General features: G+C 29.0%; 1 protein-coding gene across 1 annotated transcript; it reads left to right on the top strand.

Moving 5' to 3' along the window:
- The first annotated feature begins 476 nt into the window (after positions 1–476).
- Positions 477–7950, top strand: LOC100241885 (uncharacterized). Its single transcript, XM_002281363.4, has 5 exons — positions 477–742; positions 914–1011; positions 3364–3463; positions 6422–6604; positions 7677–7950. The coding sequence occupies exons 1-5, from the start codon at positions 686–688 to the stop codon at positions 7797–7799; spliced, it is 561 nt and encodes a 186-aa protein (XP_002281399.1). The 5' UTR covers positions 477–685; the 3' UTR covers positions 7800–7950.
- The last annotated feature ends 11262 nt before the right edge of the window (positions 7951–19212 follow it).

The following is a 19212-nucleotide window of genomic DNA, read 5'->3' as shown; positions in this document are numbered from 1 at the left end:
TCCCGACCCCAACCTGTGTATGAAGATTTATTTAACATCATAACGAGTATTTGTCTGTTTGATCTCACAATATTGTGTATTTGTTATTTGATATTTTATAAAACAAAAAATTACTTAAAAACCTAAAATGTTTTTAACATATTTTATATATTATGAAATATATTTTTAAAATAATTTTTATATGCAATATTTTATTTTTAATTATTCTTTATATTTATATACTTATTTTTTTTGAAAAAGATCTTAAAAAAATAAATAAAAGTAATAAAAAATAACTAAAAAATTGCTCCTTTTTTTTGACAACCATCTTATTTTTATTTTTAAGAACAAAAACCTATTTTTTTGATTTTTTACTTATTACACATGTTTTTCTATTTTTTTATTTTAAAGAATAAAAAATTGTTTTAGAAAAACAATTTTAAAAAACAGTTACTAGATAATAACCTATTCATTTGTTGAGATGGACGAATGTTAATGATTGCCATAGTTTTAGAAATATTTTCGTTAGAGGAGTGTTTTTAATTTTTATTTATTTATTTTTAAAACTAGTGTATTTGTGCAATAAGCCCCACTTCTTTTCTTCATTTGTAGAAGCTACTCTCTTTAAACGAATCAAGCCATTGAATCAACATCGGCTCAGTTCTCCATCCCCATATTCGTCCTTTCACTTCTAACTCCAGCTTCCATGGCTCCCGCTGCTCCAAGATCTGGAGATGCAATATTCGCTAACGTTGAGCGCGTGGTAAGAAATCCACACATCTCCATTCCAATTTTCATTTCACTTCCTTTGGTTGACGAGGAACACAATAAAATTATATAAAAAAAACCCTAAATCTAACAAAAGGTTTCTGATTCATTTGGCCTGTGAGTGTTCTCGGATTTTTGTTAATTTCTGATATTGACGTGTGGGTAGAATGCGGAACTGTTCACACTAACCTATGGTGCGATCGTGCGTCAACTGCTTACGGATCTGGAGGAGGTTGAAGAAGTCAACAAACAGCTCGATCAAATGTAATCTCTTTGTTTCGATTCCGTGTACTTAGTAATGGTGTTTTTTCTTAAACTTCTGTGTTTCTTAACGCTTTTAATTTTTGTTTTGATTTCATGCTTTGTTACCGTAGTCTGATTTGCTTTCCTGTTGTCCGGTTGTTTTTGTTTAATAATAATGAATTTAATTTGGGAAATTTACAGTTTCTTTGTTTATGAAAATTTTGTGTGTGTGTGTGTTATGTGCGATTTGAATGTGTGGTTAGTTGAGTTGGCGCTTGATGGTCTATTGCGTGCAGAATCTATGGCTTGATTTTCTCTGAATTTTGAACTGTACACTAGTTTACTTTCCTTCTTGCCAATTTCAGAATCTTTGGGAGAAAATTGGTTAGTTCCATCTTATCTACTGAAACTGAGGTGATGGTAATGAAGAGTATTATGTAGGATATTAGTTTTGGGGCTTCTTCAAAGTTTCCAATCAAACCTTGCAGTTTGTGAAGAGAATGTCATAATTCTATGCATTGTTTTTTAAGACTGAAAAGTTATTAGCAAAATTAATGCCATTACTTAAAAGAGTTCAATTCTGAATATATAACATGGGATCATGGCCATTTAAGATAACAAAAATTAAGCCTGTGATGTAACTTTCTTAAAACTAATAACTCTTTGAGGCAAGAAAGCATGTGGACACAAGCATGATTAGGTTTCTTCAAGATCATATTAAGTTTGGTACTCATCTTGAACTATTTGGCATGAGAGCCTTGTTGAAATGCTTTCGCAATTAACATGTTATAGGGGTAATAAGTTTTAAAAAATTGACACATCCTACCCCATGCTGTCCCATTAAGAATCTCATCCATTGTTTTTTTCTTCAAGACTTGGACTTGGATCATAGCAGATTTTTATTTAGTGGAACATAGTATAACATGTGGCTTCCATAGAACATAAATGAAAGAACTCTTACATAAGCAGAAACATGATATATAGGTAAATGAATTATAGTTATTTTCAAATATATCAGGATCATTTGATGTCTGATATAGATATCTATATCTATATAGATATCTATAAGGGATCCTATGAGGGGATATTATTAGTCTAAATGTAACCATTTAGATGAATTACTTCTAAAGATTCACATCAGGTGGTACGAGTTGATAATAGTTACTTTAGAAACAAAGGAAGTAAAGTAAAATTCATTTGGGTTAATTCTCCCAATTACGATAAAATGCAACTGGATTTTGCATGGGTTGGGGATTAGAACACATTTGGATAGAACTTAAAACAGGGTTTTGAAAAATAAGTAATTTCTGGTAGGCCTTTATCCCTTTTTTTGGTTCATCAGGATTCTTATTGTCAGGAAATCCAGTTGGCCTGATAGGAATTTGATATTTTTATTTCCATATCAGAAAATGTTTTTTTTTTCCCACAAGTATTGTGATGTCTTTCCATGGAATAGCCAGTCTCTTTATTAGCTCTCATTTCTGGTGCACAATTTCATAGAATGTAGCTAGTGGTTATGTTCCAGTTTTGGTATGCATGATCAACATTATGCTTTGCAAATTGATAATAAAGAGGACATGTGAGTGTGACATTTTCATCCATGACTACCATGAATCCTTTTGTGTTTGAAGGGTTCATTGGACATTTGTCAGAGATTTCCTTTCTAGTAAAGTACTGAGAAAGGGAAGGAAAGAAGCACTGGGGTAATCTTATAAGAATACCTTTTGGACATGGATCCCTTCCTTATAACAGATGTTGACTTTTTGTGACTGTTAGATCCAGTATGGAAATGCCCTGATGAAGAAAGGAGATTAAACATTCTAGTTTATGTCCATATGATTTTGTCTCCTCCAGATTATACATGAGAGATGGAAGGATTTAGTGAATTGAACACTAAAAATATTGAGAATTGGCATTGTTTCAAAACTATGCAGCTTAAAGAAGAGATCTCAGAAGGAGCATTGGAGCATCATGTTTTAAAGAGAAGATGCTTTGAAGATTGCCCTTTTTCTTTTTTGGATATTCAGTTCTGTCCATCATTCCACCCAATGAGAAGAAAAAGATTCAGTCCTATTGCATTCTTTCAAGCCAACGTCAAGACTTAGTGTTTGTCACTATGATCGTATTTTTGTTGGTAATTTGTTTTGCCTTTTCATGTAAATATGATCTTATTGTTCTGTTTGATAATTCTAGGTATAGTGTTGGCTCAATTTGATACAGAATTGCAATTCTTGGTGACACTTAGCGTTCTTCATGTGTGTACAATATTAGCAGGATAACAAATATTCTTATCAGAACTTAATGAAATTTAGTTGACCACATAATTGCACACCATAGACCTGATGCCCATTTAACCAGTTAGTTATTTTTCAGGGGTTATAATATTGGAATTCGATTGATTGATGAGTTTCTAGCAAAATCTAACGTCTCCAGATGCGTCGACTTCAAGGAGACAGCTGAAGCAATTGCAAAGGTCTATTATTCTTTCACAGTTTAATATAATATTCAAATATTGATGACTGAAATTCTCCACCCTGGATTAATAGTTTCCTTTTGTTAACTATGACCCATTTTTCATTTTAATATAATATTCAAATAGTGTATGACTGAAAGTCTTCCCAACAGGTAAACCCTGGATTAATTGTTTCTTCTTGTTTTAACTAAATGCTTATTCCTTGTATTTACATTTGTATGTGTGTCAGCATGCATGTACTATTTCTTTATTTATTTTTTGTGTTTGCAAATTTATTTATTTATCCAGAATCAGAAGACCATTTTTGGCATTATCTATTTGGAGTAATATTTGAACTAATACTGATCAGAGTGGGATCTTCGACTAGAAAAATTAGATCTAAGGTGCTCAGATTTTACAGCCTATAATTTTGCTAAATGGTGAATTATCTACAAACGTTTCTTCTTTTTTTAACTTTGTGCTTGTTCCTTGTATTTGCATCTGTATGTGTGTCAGCGTATATGTACTATTTCTTTATTTATTAGTTTTTTGTGTTAGCAAATTTATTTATTTATCCAGAATCAGTAGACCATTTTGGGCATTATCTATTTGTAGTAATATTTGAACTAATACTGATCAGAGTGGGATCTTTGATTAGAAAAATTAGATCTAAGGTTTACAGCCTATAATTTTGCTAAATGGTGAATTATCTACAATTGTTGTGTGGGAGAATGAATATATGCTTATTGGAAAAATGCTATAGAATTGAAAGTACTTCAATAAATAATTAATACATGAAAATGAAACTAATTATAAAGCAGATAGAAGATTTTGAAGTAAAATAAGAAAGTGGATTGAACAGGGAAGGGATGCTTAGCTTGATATATAAAAATTCTTTGCATTTTCTGCACTTCACAGGAAGGCTTCAATTGGTAGGAATGAACATGATTGCCTTGCTCCAAAATTCCCTAGGTCTAGGTGCATCAACTCCTAGGTTTTAGACTTGAAGACAAGATGTGTGCATGAATTTATGGAACCTTTTTTTTCCCTAGGTGTTTTAGTTGGTTCATGTGTGTGTATATGCCTGGACCATAGTCCTAAATCCATAACCATGGTACCCAGACCCTCCAACTTCACTTAGCTTATTTGTGTCGACCCAACATGAGTTTGTGTATGAGATCCTTATCAGATACTCCTATTTTGCTTTGGATTTGGTTATTTGACTGTGATTGATATGTTTTTTATTTCTAACTTCCTTAGAAAAAAATTATATTGAAAAGAGAGTTTGCTGGAAGTAAACTTTTATAAAAGTATTCAGGGATAAGAAAAAGATGATAGGGATAAAAATAGGAAAGGAGAGCTTTTATCCAAGATATCTATTTTTTCTTTATTGATATTTAATTGATTTTTTTTTTCCCCTTTTATTATGCCCTATCCAAGTGTTCATATTGAGATTCTTTTAGCCAAAACCTATATCCTAATATTTGGAAGTGTAAAGGATTAGATACCTAAACACATACCCATTCCCAATACCTGGACCCAAGTCCATGCAATGTAGATCCATGGTGAATATGATAGTCAACTCAACAATATCATGTGTCATTGATCAACCATCATAAGTTTTAATGTAATAAAGGAAGTATTTACTATAAGTTCATCATCTCATTCTTGTGGGAATGTATTATGGTTTAATTTTAAGTATCTAGATTTGTGTTGGACACATGTAGTCATGAATCTTTTGTCAGCATATAGTCTGCACTTTTCAAAGCAAAGTAAGGTGAGCTTGTTTGGATGATCTTAACCCGTGTAGAAAATGGGTGGACAAGTATTTTGGTTGACAAGTGGAGATGCTAATCTGCAAGTTAGCTGTGTTGAACCTGGCTAAACCAGGGATTGGCCTGAGCCATTTTTTTTTATAGGTAAAAGCAATTGTACTAAATGCATCTAAAGAAGGGCGCATAAAAGTATACATGATGCATACAAGACACCTAAGACCAAAAAAGAAGAGGGATACACAAAAGACACCACCCTCACCTCACTTACAACCCAGTCACACAATAAAATCAAATAAAGACAACGAGCTAAAACCTAAATGCACCTTGACCCTATCCAAGAACATATACATAAAGGACTGTTAAATAGCTTGGACCATAAATGCACCCTGGCCTGAATCATGCCAAGTTGTTATGTAGTTTTAAGGAATAAGGTAAGGGTTGAATTGAGGTGCCTGAGATCCAACTTGTGCCTGAGCTAGCGCAGACTATGTTAATCTATGTCGAGCAAATACGATATTAGAAGTTAAAGCCCTAATTTGCTTCCTCTGTTTCATACCATGTAATTTGTTTTTGTCCTCTTTATTGCTTTGTATGATGTTTTCCCCTTCTTTCTTGGGTCCAGAAATAGTACCTTTATCCAAAAACTTCTTTAAAGCATGTTTGATACCTGTACATTGCGGAGAAAGGAAATCATTCCACCCCAAACTGTGCAACCTCACCTTATGCAGTCTATGGTCCATCTAGGGTTTCAAAACTATTTTAGCCAATGTCATCCCCACAATAGTTTTACTGGTGCAGTACAAAGGCAAGCAACTATCATGCTCCTCACCACCTAACCTGATGTAATCCCGATTGGGTTGAGCATTCTAACCTGATATATGATAGGGAGACCAGTTCAACCCCTAGGTTGACCTATGGTTTGCTTTCAGCCTGATCCAGCCTTTGGTTTATATCCTTGAAGTTTGTCTGACAAGCAAAAATGTATTCAGTCTAAGGTCTGTAGGTAAGTTGTGATGGATGCATTTGTACCTTGTATTTGAATCTGAGATTTTTAAGTGGTGTAGCTTCCTACAATTTTGTAGATCTGCAATATTGGTTGCATTATATTTGCATTATTGTTACCTATAGGACTGTTCCGACTTCTTTTTTGAAGTATGACGAACATTTAATGTTAACATTGTTTTTTTATAATACTTTTACACAGGTTGGTTTCAAAATGTTCTTGGGGGTCACTGCATCAGTGACCAATTGGGATGCTGATGGTACAAGTTGCAGTCTTGTTTTGGAGGATAATCCACTGGTAGATTTTGTTGAGCTTCCTGATACTTGTCAAGGTCTGTACTACTGCAACATCTTGAGTGGAGTTGTTAGAGGAGCTCTAGAAATGGTGAGTGCCTTTCCTTCTGCTACACAAGTTTGACGCTATCATTCTACCTTGTGAGACTTCATTTTTACATTTTTCCACAAGGCTTCTTATAAGATTGTTTAACAATAAGGACATAACCCTAGTCATGTGCTTTACTTCTGGCTTTGTATAGTGGATCAGGCCTCTGAATTTGTGAGATTGTAGGAAGTGTCATTTCTATATAACTTCTTACATCACATGGTGGAATTTGTTTTGGTCAAAAGAGGCATGGGATAAAAGATCCTATGAAGTGAGGTGACACCAGTGGGTGAATCCAACAAGCTTAGCAATCATTTTCACACCTAAGGTGATGAACAAGAATGAAAGCATGTCCTCCATTCTAAGAAGTTTCCATTCTAGGCCTTGTTGTTGATATGGTGTACTATTTAGTTGTTTTGCCAAGAGAACCATTAAATTTAACAATGTCATTCTCTGAATATGTTTTTTAATTATCTCTACTTTGCCAAAGATTTGTTAATGGGTTGTGAGAACAAATACGTTAATGCATAGTAACTGCTTAATTTTCCTCAAGTCTCTGCGCCTATGGTCTTGGCACAATCCTGGCGAATGAACCCTTTACTTTGGGCTTATGCTTTTCCCATTTTTCTTTCTGTTTTTTTACCCTAGTTAAGGGAGGTCCATTTTTATGACTTTTGTATTTGCCTTTGAAAAATGGTATTCATCCTGAGGGTGAGGGGTGGATAGTGCCTTTGGTTTTTCTGCCATTTCTGGTCTGTATGCATACATGCACACTTTTTGCCTGTGAAATACGGTATTAATCCTGAGGTACATTAGAACAAGTATAGGGTTTATGTCGTTTGCTGTTAATGTAATGGATGTATTACCAAAATAATCATTTATTTCTTTGTTAGTCCACATGCTTCCTTTCCTTTACTCTGTCCTAGGAGTGGGGGTTGGGTTGAGGTGGAAGAACATACTCCAATTTATTTAACTCCTTCAATGCTTTACAATTTCTGTGGTACCCAAGAACTTAATTCCTGTCCTTGTTTATAATGATAGTGGTTTTTTGTGTTTTTCGTAATTTTATGTTCAGGTGTCAATGAAGACTGAAGTCACATGGATCCGTGATATGCTTCGAGGGGATGATGCTTATGAGTTGCAGGTAAAACTTCTGAAGCAAGTTCCAGAAGAATACCCTTACAAAGATGACGAGTAAGAAGCTAGCTAGCTTTCCTTGATGTTGATGAGTACATGCAGTGAGATGTTTTATTATTGTCTTCTAACACAAATGATTCCTCTTTACAGTTTGAAAGATTTTTGTTTCATATAAACTGATCCAATTTTAGAAGGGTTAGTGATTGATCGAACCAAGCCATACCTATCACAATGAAATGCAAAAGAGAAGTAAATAGTAGTCGCGAAATCATCCTAATAAATGATGTCTTGGTTAGGTTAAGTATTAATTTAGGATGATTTTGTTATGGCCTGAATTCTAAATTGAATTGATTGTTCACGTCTAACCTACTAGTTAATTGCTCTACCACGTCCACCCCATGATGGGTCAAACTTGAGAACCTTAGCCCTTTTCATTTGCGATCTATTTCGGTAACTTGAAGGGGTTTTTTTAACTTGCTTTATTTAATTTTTAGAATGGTTTCTTTTTTTTAACTTAATGGTGTAAAAGGATTTTTGGTAAATCAATTCAATAATTTAATATAAACGCATAAAATATAATTGATAAAATAATTTAATATTATAATTAAATTGAAAATAGATTTAAATTAAATTAAGTTAAGAGTAATTAACATTCAATTAAGTTAAAATTATGATTTAAACCATTCAAAAATTAAATTATTTAAAATATTACTCATGCCTTCCTATGCTTTAAGGCTCGCCACCTGACTTAAGCTCACTTTGTAAAGTTTGGTTTTGGTAGTCTGACATGCCAAATTAAAATGAGATTCACAAACCCTATTCCTAAGTTCTAAATTTTAACTTGATATAACTAATTCATCCTTTTTAAAGTTAAAAAAAATGCTTTGTTGTGGCACAAAACATTAAGACATGTAATTTTTATTTTAAATTTTCAACTATTTTAGGAGAGATTTTGAATTTCATCTAATTTATATGAAGCAAGCTTTTGCATGATCATTGTGTTGTGAGAGAGGTATTCTAAGAAGCCTTTTCCATGTCTTTGATATATATATATATATATATATATATATATTAAAATTCCTATCTTTATTTGAAAAGGGATATTGAAGAATCAGGAAAAAACAAGGGGAATTTTTAATATGCATAGAAGAGAAGACTTCATGGCAATGGAAATGGAAATGTTGGAGGAAACTAAAGTTATGAATATACTTTAGTAGGTGATAGTAAAGAATTTATGTATATAAATTAAGTGGTAATAAGTGAAATCATATGAATATGTAACTCATTAGGTCGAAGTCCAATGTCGAAGTGAAAGAACGATAGAAAAAGAAATAGGAAAAGATCAAGGAATGTTAATGGAAAACGAAACTCCGGTACTATCATCTCTGCAAGAATTAGAAAGGTTTTTTAGATTCTCATAACAAAAGCAAAGAATACTTGTTTTTTTAAATTCTCAAAATGAAAGCAAAAAATACTTAATAGTTTTTTAAGATTCTCAAACAAGTGAAGGTTAATATTACATTGTTAAATATAGTAAATTTTTTTTTTGAAAGATTAATGCACAGGGAAAAGGAGGATATCAATTGATAAAAAAATTTTAATTGAGCAATTGAGCATGATTATTGAATGTGAAACACGAGTTAAATATACGGATTTAAGCTTTAATACCATCATTATATCCATTGGTGATTCGTTCATGCAAAAAGTTATTAAAAAGTAATATGGAAGAACATAAAATAAAACGATCGGAACACAAAGATATATAAAGTTTTTATGTTCAACCATACTCACTTCCACATATGAGAGTTAATGTTCCAATATATGATAGAAATATCATAGTAAACATAGTAGATACAATTATTGGATTCTAAAATGTTGTTTATGGACTCTTTGTCCATCTTGAACCATTGAACTAAATAGGTCCACCCTGAACCACTCAACTAAAGAGATATCCATCGCATATAGTCTTCTCAAAGTCATATCTCTCTCAACTTTTTTACCTCATAACCTAAGATATTTATACAAATATTGCTTTTAACTTTCCTTATTCTGTAAATAATTTAATTTCAATCACGAATGAACTTAGTAAATATCTTATATAATATTCATTCTACAAAAAAAAGTATATTTTAATTAGGAATTTGAGACATTTCTTGATAATTTTCACTTTGAATTAAATTTTATTAAGTCAATTTTGTATCTTTCTATGTTGTGTCATTTGTTGTTGTTCTTCTCGTGTGTTATAGTTCCCTTTGCAAATCATGATCTGATTGTGTTGTGTGTTTCTTGTATGACATTTCAATGAGGGAATACTTGACTTCACTTTAACAAAAATTTCTTTTTGCAATCATCTTTTGTGCTTTATTCTTTGCTCTTCTTGAAATATTCAAACAAGGCTCCTCGAGACATCTTCAACCAAGGCTTTTCCAAACTCTTTTAGATATCTTAAACTAAGACTTTTTCAAACATCTTCAACTAAGGCTCTTATGGGCACCTTCAACTAAGACTTTTCTAAACATCTTCAACAAAAGCTTTGATAATACTTACTATGTCAGCTTTGATAATACTTACTATGCCACTTGAACATTTAATGCAAATATATATAAATAGAAGAACATAAATAGAGTCATTAACACACAAAGATATATGAGATTTTTTATATGGTTCAACCAATCATGTATATTTCCGCGGATGAAAGATGACATTCTACTATATGATTGAGAATATTACAAAGTATAAAAACAAATACAACTATAAAGTTTAACATGGTTTAACCAACCATGCTTATATTTCCATAAAATCATAGACGAGATATAACACTCTACCATATAATAAAAAATATTATAGATGACAAAAATAGATATAACTATGAGATTTTGAAACATCTCATGTTTCCTCACTCTTTGTATTTCCACCTCAAACCACGAGTCATTTACTCCACTAGATGTCTCGTTTTATCAGGTGTCTCTCACTCTTTCTCTTATAGTCTTCACAAAGTCATATCTTTGTTATAACTTTTTCTTCTTATTATCTAAAATATTTATATAAATATTCTTACTAACTTTCCTTATGTTATAAGGAATCTAACTCCAATTAATTGAACTTATGAAATATTCTATATAATATTCCTTTTACGAAAAAGAAATATTTCTAATTAAGAATTTGAGATATTTCCAACAAAAGCTTATTTGATGAAGAAGTTAATTAAAATATTATATACTCAAAAATTAAATTAATTAAAATATTATACATGCCTAACTATGCCTCGACAACTCCTATTTTACTATACAAAAAAGGTACGAAATTTAATATGTAAACTAAAATTGACAGATTATGAACACCGTTAATGAAAAATAAAGCCATAAAATTCAGATTGATGGGTGTGATTTATTAAAATTTGGATTGTGTTATTGGAAATCAAAATACCAAATGAATATTTTGTACATTTTGAACTACATCCACTACATATTAGATTGAAATTGCAATGTGTATTATTTTTATTAAATTATTATTCAAATTTATTTTTAACTTCATCCATTATTAAATTATGTTTTCCGTTTGGATGTATTATTTATTAATTATACTCTCCTAGGGGTTTTATTAGTCTATATTTATGCTTGTGTGCATGTGTATGCGTGCCATATTTGGTATGTAGGTCTATGCGCATGTATATGAGCATATACCCATCCAAAATACAATCAAATTGATATTATCAAATTGGTTTGGTTATATTTTTCTACCAATAGAAGTTAGATTTGATTTAATCAAAGCATAAATGATGTTGATTTAAGTAAGTGTTTATATCATAATTGACCAAATCAAACATTTTTATATCCTTAGTTGCAATTTGCAAGACTCATTTCAGGGTGAGTAGAGTCTACCAAGCTCTCCAAGTCACCTAAGTTCACTTTGTAAAGTTTGGGTTTTGGTGATCAGACTTATCAAATTAAAATGACATTCATAAACCCTAATACTAAATTCTAAATCTCAACTTAATATAATTAAGTAATCTTTTTTAAAGTAAGTAATACTTTGTTATTGTACAATAGTAAGGCATGCAATTTAACTTTCCTCTTAAGAAAACATAGTAAGTGTTTTTTTTTAGGAGAGATTTTGGATTTCATTTACTTTATATGAAGAAAACTTTTGCATGACCATCAATTATAGGCCTTCTTACTTTGACAAATTATGATTGGGTGAAGGCTTTTTAATTTTCAAATATTTTAGGAGAGATTTTGATATGGAGCAAACTTTTGCATGATCATGGATTATTGGCCTTGTTATTGTAACCAATTATGAGTGTGTGAGTGTGTGAAGGTATTCTAAGAGGCCTTTTTCATGTCATTGCTATATATATTGTCCAAATTCTCATCCCTATTTAAGAAGGATGTTAAAGCAAACACAACATTCATGAAAAAAAGCTAGGAGAGTGTTTAATATGCAATGAAGGAAGAACTTCCTGATATGTTGGAGGAAACTGAATTTATGAATATAATTTTATAAGTAATAATAAGGAATTTATGAGCTTGATTTGATTGGTGATAGTAAAAAATTTATATATATATTAACGAGGTGGTTTCACATATGAATTAATTTGTCCCAAGGGTGAAGAAGTTGAAGTGAGAGAACTAACAAAGAAAGGGAAAACAAATATGAGGAGGACTAAATGAGAGAGGAAAAGAAAAATATGAGGAGGGTTACTTTAAAAAAAAAAAAATAGTATACGGTAGGAAAAGGGCCCAAAAATTAAAGTATGGTCTATATAAGTTCCATATTTAAACCATTCACCCAACGAAAGAGTGAAAATTGAGAGTAATGATATTGTTTTTAAAAAATTCCTAAAATACCATTGACTATTAAATGAAAAAACTAACCAATTATCTTACCTTTCTCATTTTCTCATTGACTCTTTTACCTTTCTCTCATCTATTTAATAGTGGAATTAACTTGAATCATTTTTCTTCATCAAATTGAATATGAAAAATGATTAAAAATTATTATTGCCAAATGTATTTTTGAAGTGAATAACTTTTAAATACCTCATCAAATATTTTTTTTTTCAAACTTACATAATATATAATAAATATTTTTTAAATATATTGAAAACTTACATAATATATAATAAATATCATTCTTTATTTCAAACTTATATTATTTCTCATATATATTAAATAATTTTTAAACACCTCATAAAATATTAGTATTATTTGTTTGTTCTAACTTGTAAAATAGGTATCATTAAATATTATATTTTTTCAAATTTATAGAACATATAATAAATACTTTTGAAATACCTTATAAAATATTATTATTATTTTTTTCTAACTTGCAAATTAGACACATGGTGTTTATTATTTCGAAAATAATGTAAACAATCACATGCATATATATATATATATAATATTAATCAAGAAGACAATATTTTTAAGACTAATTTACCAATCACATGCATATATATAAAATATAAATCAAGAAGACAATATTTTTAAGACTAATTTACCAACCTTCCAATAATTTTGAAAGTGTAAATAGGATAATTGACCGAATTAAATTCTTCAAAATATTCAAAATTTCTCCATTCCAAAATTACCTAATTGCTCTCCACACTAATCCTAAATATTTTTTAATAAATATTTAAAATCATTAAAATAAATACTTTCTTATTAAAGAAAATTTTTCAAAGTAATAAGATAAAAATCATGAAATCTTCAAAACTATAATTACAACAAATATTTTTAATTTTAAAACTAATTTTATAATTTAAATTAATGATTTTAAAAAATAAAAATGTTATAAAAATAATTTTTGTTTATTTTTAATTCCATTTAAATATGATTTTTTTTAAATCTCTATTGATAACAAAGAAATTACGTTTATAAAGGCAAAATAATAAAAATATATATTTCATTTAGTTTACTTATAATGAACAATTCAAATATGATTGATTTTAATTTTATTTCCTATGTGTTAATTTTTGTAGGGAATGTCTTAATGACATAGTTTGGTAAAAAAAGAAAAAAAAATTATCAATAATCGTCTTAATGTCAAATTCAAGTTGTTTAAAAATCGTACAAAACATATTAGGAGCATGTACACCCTTGTACACTTAGCACATTTTCCTTGTACAATTAGTGTAATACCCTTGTACAATGACACAAATTTCATGTTTTTCATAAGTTGTATGTTCATGTAGGTGTATTAATCATATTTCCAATGGTTTGATTAAGAAAATGGAGGATGACTTAGGGTCAATTTTTTTTTCCAAATATATTATTGGGGAAAATATTAGAATTTCCAAGTGAGAGTTAAATAAAATGCATGACATAGGCGTACAATCCTTGGGTGACAAGAAAAATAAAAAAAGTGGGTTAGAATTTATTAAAATAATTTACAAAGGGTAATCTTGTACACCTTTATACAATTAGTACATTTCCCTTATACAATTAGTGTAATACCCTTGTACAATGACACAAATTTCATATCCGTCATAAGTTATGTGTTCACGTAGAAGTGTTTAACCATATTTCCAATGGTTTAATTGAGAAAATGGTGGATGACTTAAGGTCAATTTTTTTTCCCCCAAATATCATTATTGAAGAAAGTATTGGAATTTCTGTGCAGAAATTAAATAAAGTACATGACATATATGCACAATTCGTGAGTGATAAGAAAAATAAAGGAATGACTCATAATCTATTATAATCTTTCATAAATGATAGCCTTGTAAGCCTTTGTACACTTAGTGTAATACAATTGTATAGTGACGCAATAAATGAATAAATATTTTTTTTTCATAAAAAAAAAGAGTACTAAACAAGGTTTTCAATTTTCATTTTTAAAAATAGTTTTCATTTTTTAATTAAACGTATTTTCAAAAAGAGACAATATAGAAAATAATTTTTTTTTAAAAATAAAAAATAAAAAATAAGAACTAGAAAAATATTTTAAAACCAAACTCAAATATAATATATATAATTTTTAGTTACTTGTTTTCATCTAAAATAAATAAATATACCTTTCAACCCTTTTATATAAGAAAAATTCAATCTCTACTATGTATCGATATAATCCACTTCTAAAATTAAGTCATATGAAAACATTTTAATTGAATACTTAAAATAAAAACTCTCCATCTATCATCTTTCTTTATTTTTCTTTTTCTTATTTTAATAAATTTTCAATTAATTCAAATCATTAAAAAAAATCCTTAATAAACAAATTTGTAACATTTCATATAACTTATTACTAAAAGTCATAATAAAAAAGTTATTAAAATAAGGAAGGAAGAAGATTAAAAAAAATTAAACCTTTTATTTTATAATAGTAAAAAAAAACTTTAAAATACTTTTTAGAAAAAAATTAAAATAGTGAATATATTTATTTTAAATGGTATTTTAATCATTAAATTATTTACTTCTAAAATGTAAAAGATAAAAATAAATGTAAAAGATAATTTTTATTTATTTAAATTAATATTTTTTAGAAAGTATTTTCCAAAATAGTCTTTGAATCATTAATATAATTTTTGTTTATTTATAATTTAAAAATAAAAAATAAATTTAATTTTTGAATTATTTATAAAAGAGTTTAAAAAAATAATGAAAAATCTAAAAATGGTTAAATAAGCAAAAAATAGTGCCAAGTAGTAGAATAAAGACAAAAGTGAGTCAAGTGGGTATTTTTATTAATTACTATCTCATATCTTTATCATCAATTATGAATGATTGGAGGACCTTATCTTAATTATCAAGTTGAAAAGTCCCAAAATTCTATGGTACTAAAGGTGGTACCATACCTCCAAAAATTTTGACACTTGGATGAACAACTTTCAATCCAAACCGTCTAAATGGCAATGAATTAAAAAAAAAAAAAAAGAGTTATAGAGGTTCCGTTCTCCTTTTTCTTGTTGCAAATTATATTGGATATTTTCCAATTTATATGCATATATTACCTAATATGATTAATTAAGCAATATGATAACTTAAAAAAAAATGAAATTAAAATAAACATGATTTTAGTTTTATAAATGATTTTTCTCCAAATATTTTTAAAATAACCTGATTTAATATTATTTTTACAAATATTCCTTACACAAATTTTAGTTTCATTTACAATAAATAAACTTCCTTACATTCACAAACCTTTCTCATTCAACTTTGCAATGTTTTAAATTTCTCATATAATTTATAATCTTATTTTGGTTCTTAGGTGAGTTAAATTTAATTTTAAATTTTTTACCACATCTAGAAAATATATTCTTAAATGCTTGAATGGATTATCGTAAATATTTTTTGTGGTATAGTTAGGTAGGTAATATTAAATGTCAAAATAATTTTTTTTTTAAAAAAATTGACACATGAAGGATGCGATGCTGTCATACTCTCACATTTTTTGTACCATCTAAATTTAAAAAAAAATAAAAATTAATTTGAAGATTTAATTTTTCAACCATAAAATAGTTTAGTGATACTATTTTCACCTAGACTGAATAGATTTTATGGAAAAAAAGAACAAAAAAATTTAAAATAAAAGAGAATACAAAAAAATGTGAGGAGCCTTCTCATATTTTTTTTTTTTACCGTCCAAAGTTTATTTTATTTTATTTTTAATTTGAAGATTTAGATTTTCACTTGAAATGTCAATAAAATAGTTTAATAATGCTATTTTCACTTGGAATGAATATAATTTATGAAAAAAATAATTGAAAAAAAAAATTTGAAAGAGGGTATAAAAAATGTAAGGATGATTCGGAAAAGGTGAGGATTCATCACATTCCCTATACTCGATCACATTTTTCGTATTTTCAATTGTTTTTTTAATTTAAAGATTTAATTTTTCACTTGCAATGACAATAAAATGTTTAGTAATATTATTTTCACTTAGAATGGATAGAATTTATGAAAAAAAAAAATTTAAACCTTATATTCTTCGCATCTTCCTCATATCTTCCTCATATTTTTAGTAGCGTTCAAATTTTAAATTTTTTTAATTTGAAGATTTAATTTTTCACCTAAAATGAGAATAAAATAGTTTAGTAATACTATTTTCACTTTACCATGATAGAATTTATGAAAAAAAAATTAAAATAAAAAAATCTAAAATTTGGAAGAGGGTACACATTCTTAAAATTTTAAGAATTTTTTCATATCAAGTACACATAGGATGGATGGAAATTCTAAAAAAAAAAAATTAGAAAATAAAAAACTTCAAAATTAGGAAGGGTATGAAAAATGTGAAATGGTTTCATATCCTTCCCATTTTTTACTTTTTGTTTGTATCCTTCCAATTTCGAAAGCAAAAAGTGGCAATAACTTTAATATAAATTATAAGAACTCTTCACTAACTTATTTTAATAGGATGGTGAATTTTTAAACTAATTTAAAAAAAGCTATTAAATTTTTTTTATTCCCTCAAATTTGAAATAATTTTAAAAATATAAAGTAAATCCATAATTTTATATAATAGTTAATATATTATATGGAGGAAGTAATCATATTTTTTATTTTTAAAATAAAAAATATGGAATAAACTAATTTTTTAAAAAGTTTAGGTGGTGTTTATTTTTTGGTTGAATATTTGATTTTTTCTATTAAGTTAAATATAACCTATTGATATCATCTAACATAACTAAAGTGAATTTGCTATCAATAGATTTAGTTTAGTTATATCGAATTATGTAAATAAATTATTTTTAATTAAATAAAAAAAATTAATATTTTAATTTTTTCTATTCAATAAAAAATAAACATGACTTCTTAATTTTCTCTTAACGAATTTAACATTTTCTTAGTGCATGGAAAAAATCGTACCCAGATAAAAACATTTAAATAATAATTTAAAAGAAAAACATGGGAAGCGATAAATTTTCAATTTTGAGGATTATTATTTCATCCTTTTAACAAAATATTTCTAGAAATAAACTAATAATGACTCCGTGGTCAGTTGACACATTTTCAAAATTGAAGGTGAGAGGTAGGAAAATAATGGTTGGGGCCAAAACCCCTACTCCTATCGGGTTGACTGGTCAGAGTCTGACAGACTGCAAGTAAGACAAAGAGAGAGAGAGTGGAAGCTGCAGATATCTTTGAAGGTGACACATTATAGCATACATGTGAAACATTTAAATATTACAGTTGCTCACATTCATTATCATTTTTCTGGTTGTGGGTTTGCATCATTTCACTCTGCGTCTCCCATCTGCAAGAGATTTTAATTTCTCATCTGCAAAAAAGCACCTTCCATAGTTGTGGGTATGCTTTTCATCTCTAATCTTTATGGTTTCATCTTCATACTTGTCTTTGATCTTTACTTTTCGTGCAGTGTAATTTGTTTTGGATCCTGCTCTTTGGTTATCTGTGTAATGATTTGTTCAGTCACTGATGAATAGGGTTCTCTACAGTAATTTGGGGCAAGTTATGAGAGTTGTGATTCTGAGCCCTGAGAAAATGGAAATTTCATACCCATGGTTTTTTTGGGTTTTTTTTTTGGAATAAAAAAATTTGGGGTTTGATTCTTATCCATGGATTCTGGCTTGGGACCTTGTGTTCTTGTTGCCAAATTATTCAATTCTATTTTCTACTCTGCTTGAATGTGGCATTTTGTTTATTGAAATTTGAGGGTTTTTTCATGGGTTTTGGTCAAATTATTAGGTTGGTTCCTTGATAAAGGAGTTTCAATTTCATTTTGAAGTTTGCATTTTGTATTTCGTTTCATTCAGCGCCGTTATTGTTGATTCTTGTTGGTTTGGAATCATCATCAACTTCAGCTAGCTCACTACCATTAATTTCTTCTCATTCAGGTTGGTGGTGTTTCTCCTACTTCTCACCAACCACCACCTAATGGGGATAGCTTGACTTGTATCTTCCTATTCTTTAGATCTTAAAATGTTAAATCCTTTCCCCCCAATATGTCTATATTCATTTTTGTCAAAAGCTTGTGATTATGGAGTTGCTGTTACACATTACTGATCCATGCCCCTCCTCATTTTTAAATCCAGAAAAAAAACCTTTAGTCCTTTATGGGTTAGCTTCCTGTTCCTTATACTGAGATTTATCTGAGGGAAGAATCGTTTGTTGTTGATCTCATCCTACAAGTTTAATGAAAATCTGGTAGTTGAAAAGGTGTAATTTGAATCTTCTTCTTCATCTTCACATTTTTCTTTTTTCTGCTAAACAGATCCCCTGTTTCAATTGGGTATCTGGAGATTATAGATCTCTTTCAACCTTTGAAAGGTCACAAAGATGAGGGTTTGATTTAGTGCAGAACCCTTTGCCTATTCTTTGTTAATATAAGTATACAAAGATTATATTTCTACTCAAAATCATAATTACCATCCATATGATGTTTCGGGTGTTGCTGCTAAATGACAGGCTCTTGAGCTGCTTTGATTTTTCTCCCTGCTAGAAGATAACTTCTGGGAAGACTGGAGAGCAACATGGCTCAGACACTTGAAATTATCAAGGAGGATGGAAAAT

This window comes from Vitis vinifera, chromosome 19 (assembly GCF_030704535.1).
Source record: "Vitis vinifera cultivar Pinot Noir 40024 chromosome 19, ASM3070453v1".
Taxonomy (NCBI): domain Eukaryota; kingdom Viridiplantae; phylum Streptophyta; class Magnoliopsida; order Vitales; family Vitaceae; genus Vitis; species Vitis vinifera.
Note: the sequence above shows the minus strand (reverse complement) of the source record. Positions and strands in the feature narration are given on the sequence as shown.

Excerpts from the sequence above, each read along its gene's own strand:
- LOC100241885 (XM_002281363.4), top strand. The coding sequence starts at position 686 with ATGGCTCCCGCTGCTCCAAGATCTGGAGATGCAATATTCGCTAACGTT. Across the intron at positions 1,012-3,363 it reads AACAAACAGCTCGATCAAAT|GGGTTATAATATTGGAATTC; the intron begins GTAATCTCTTTG and ends GTTATTTTTCAG. Across the intron at positions 3,464-6,421 it reads CAGCTGAAGCAATTGCAAAG|GTTGGTTTCAAAATGTTCTT; the intron begins GTCTATTATTCT and ends ACTTTTACACAG.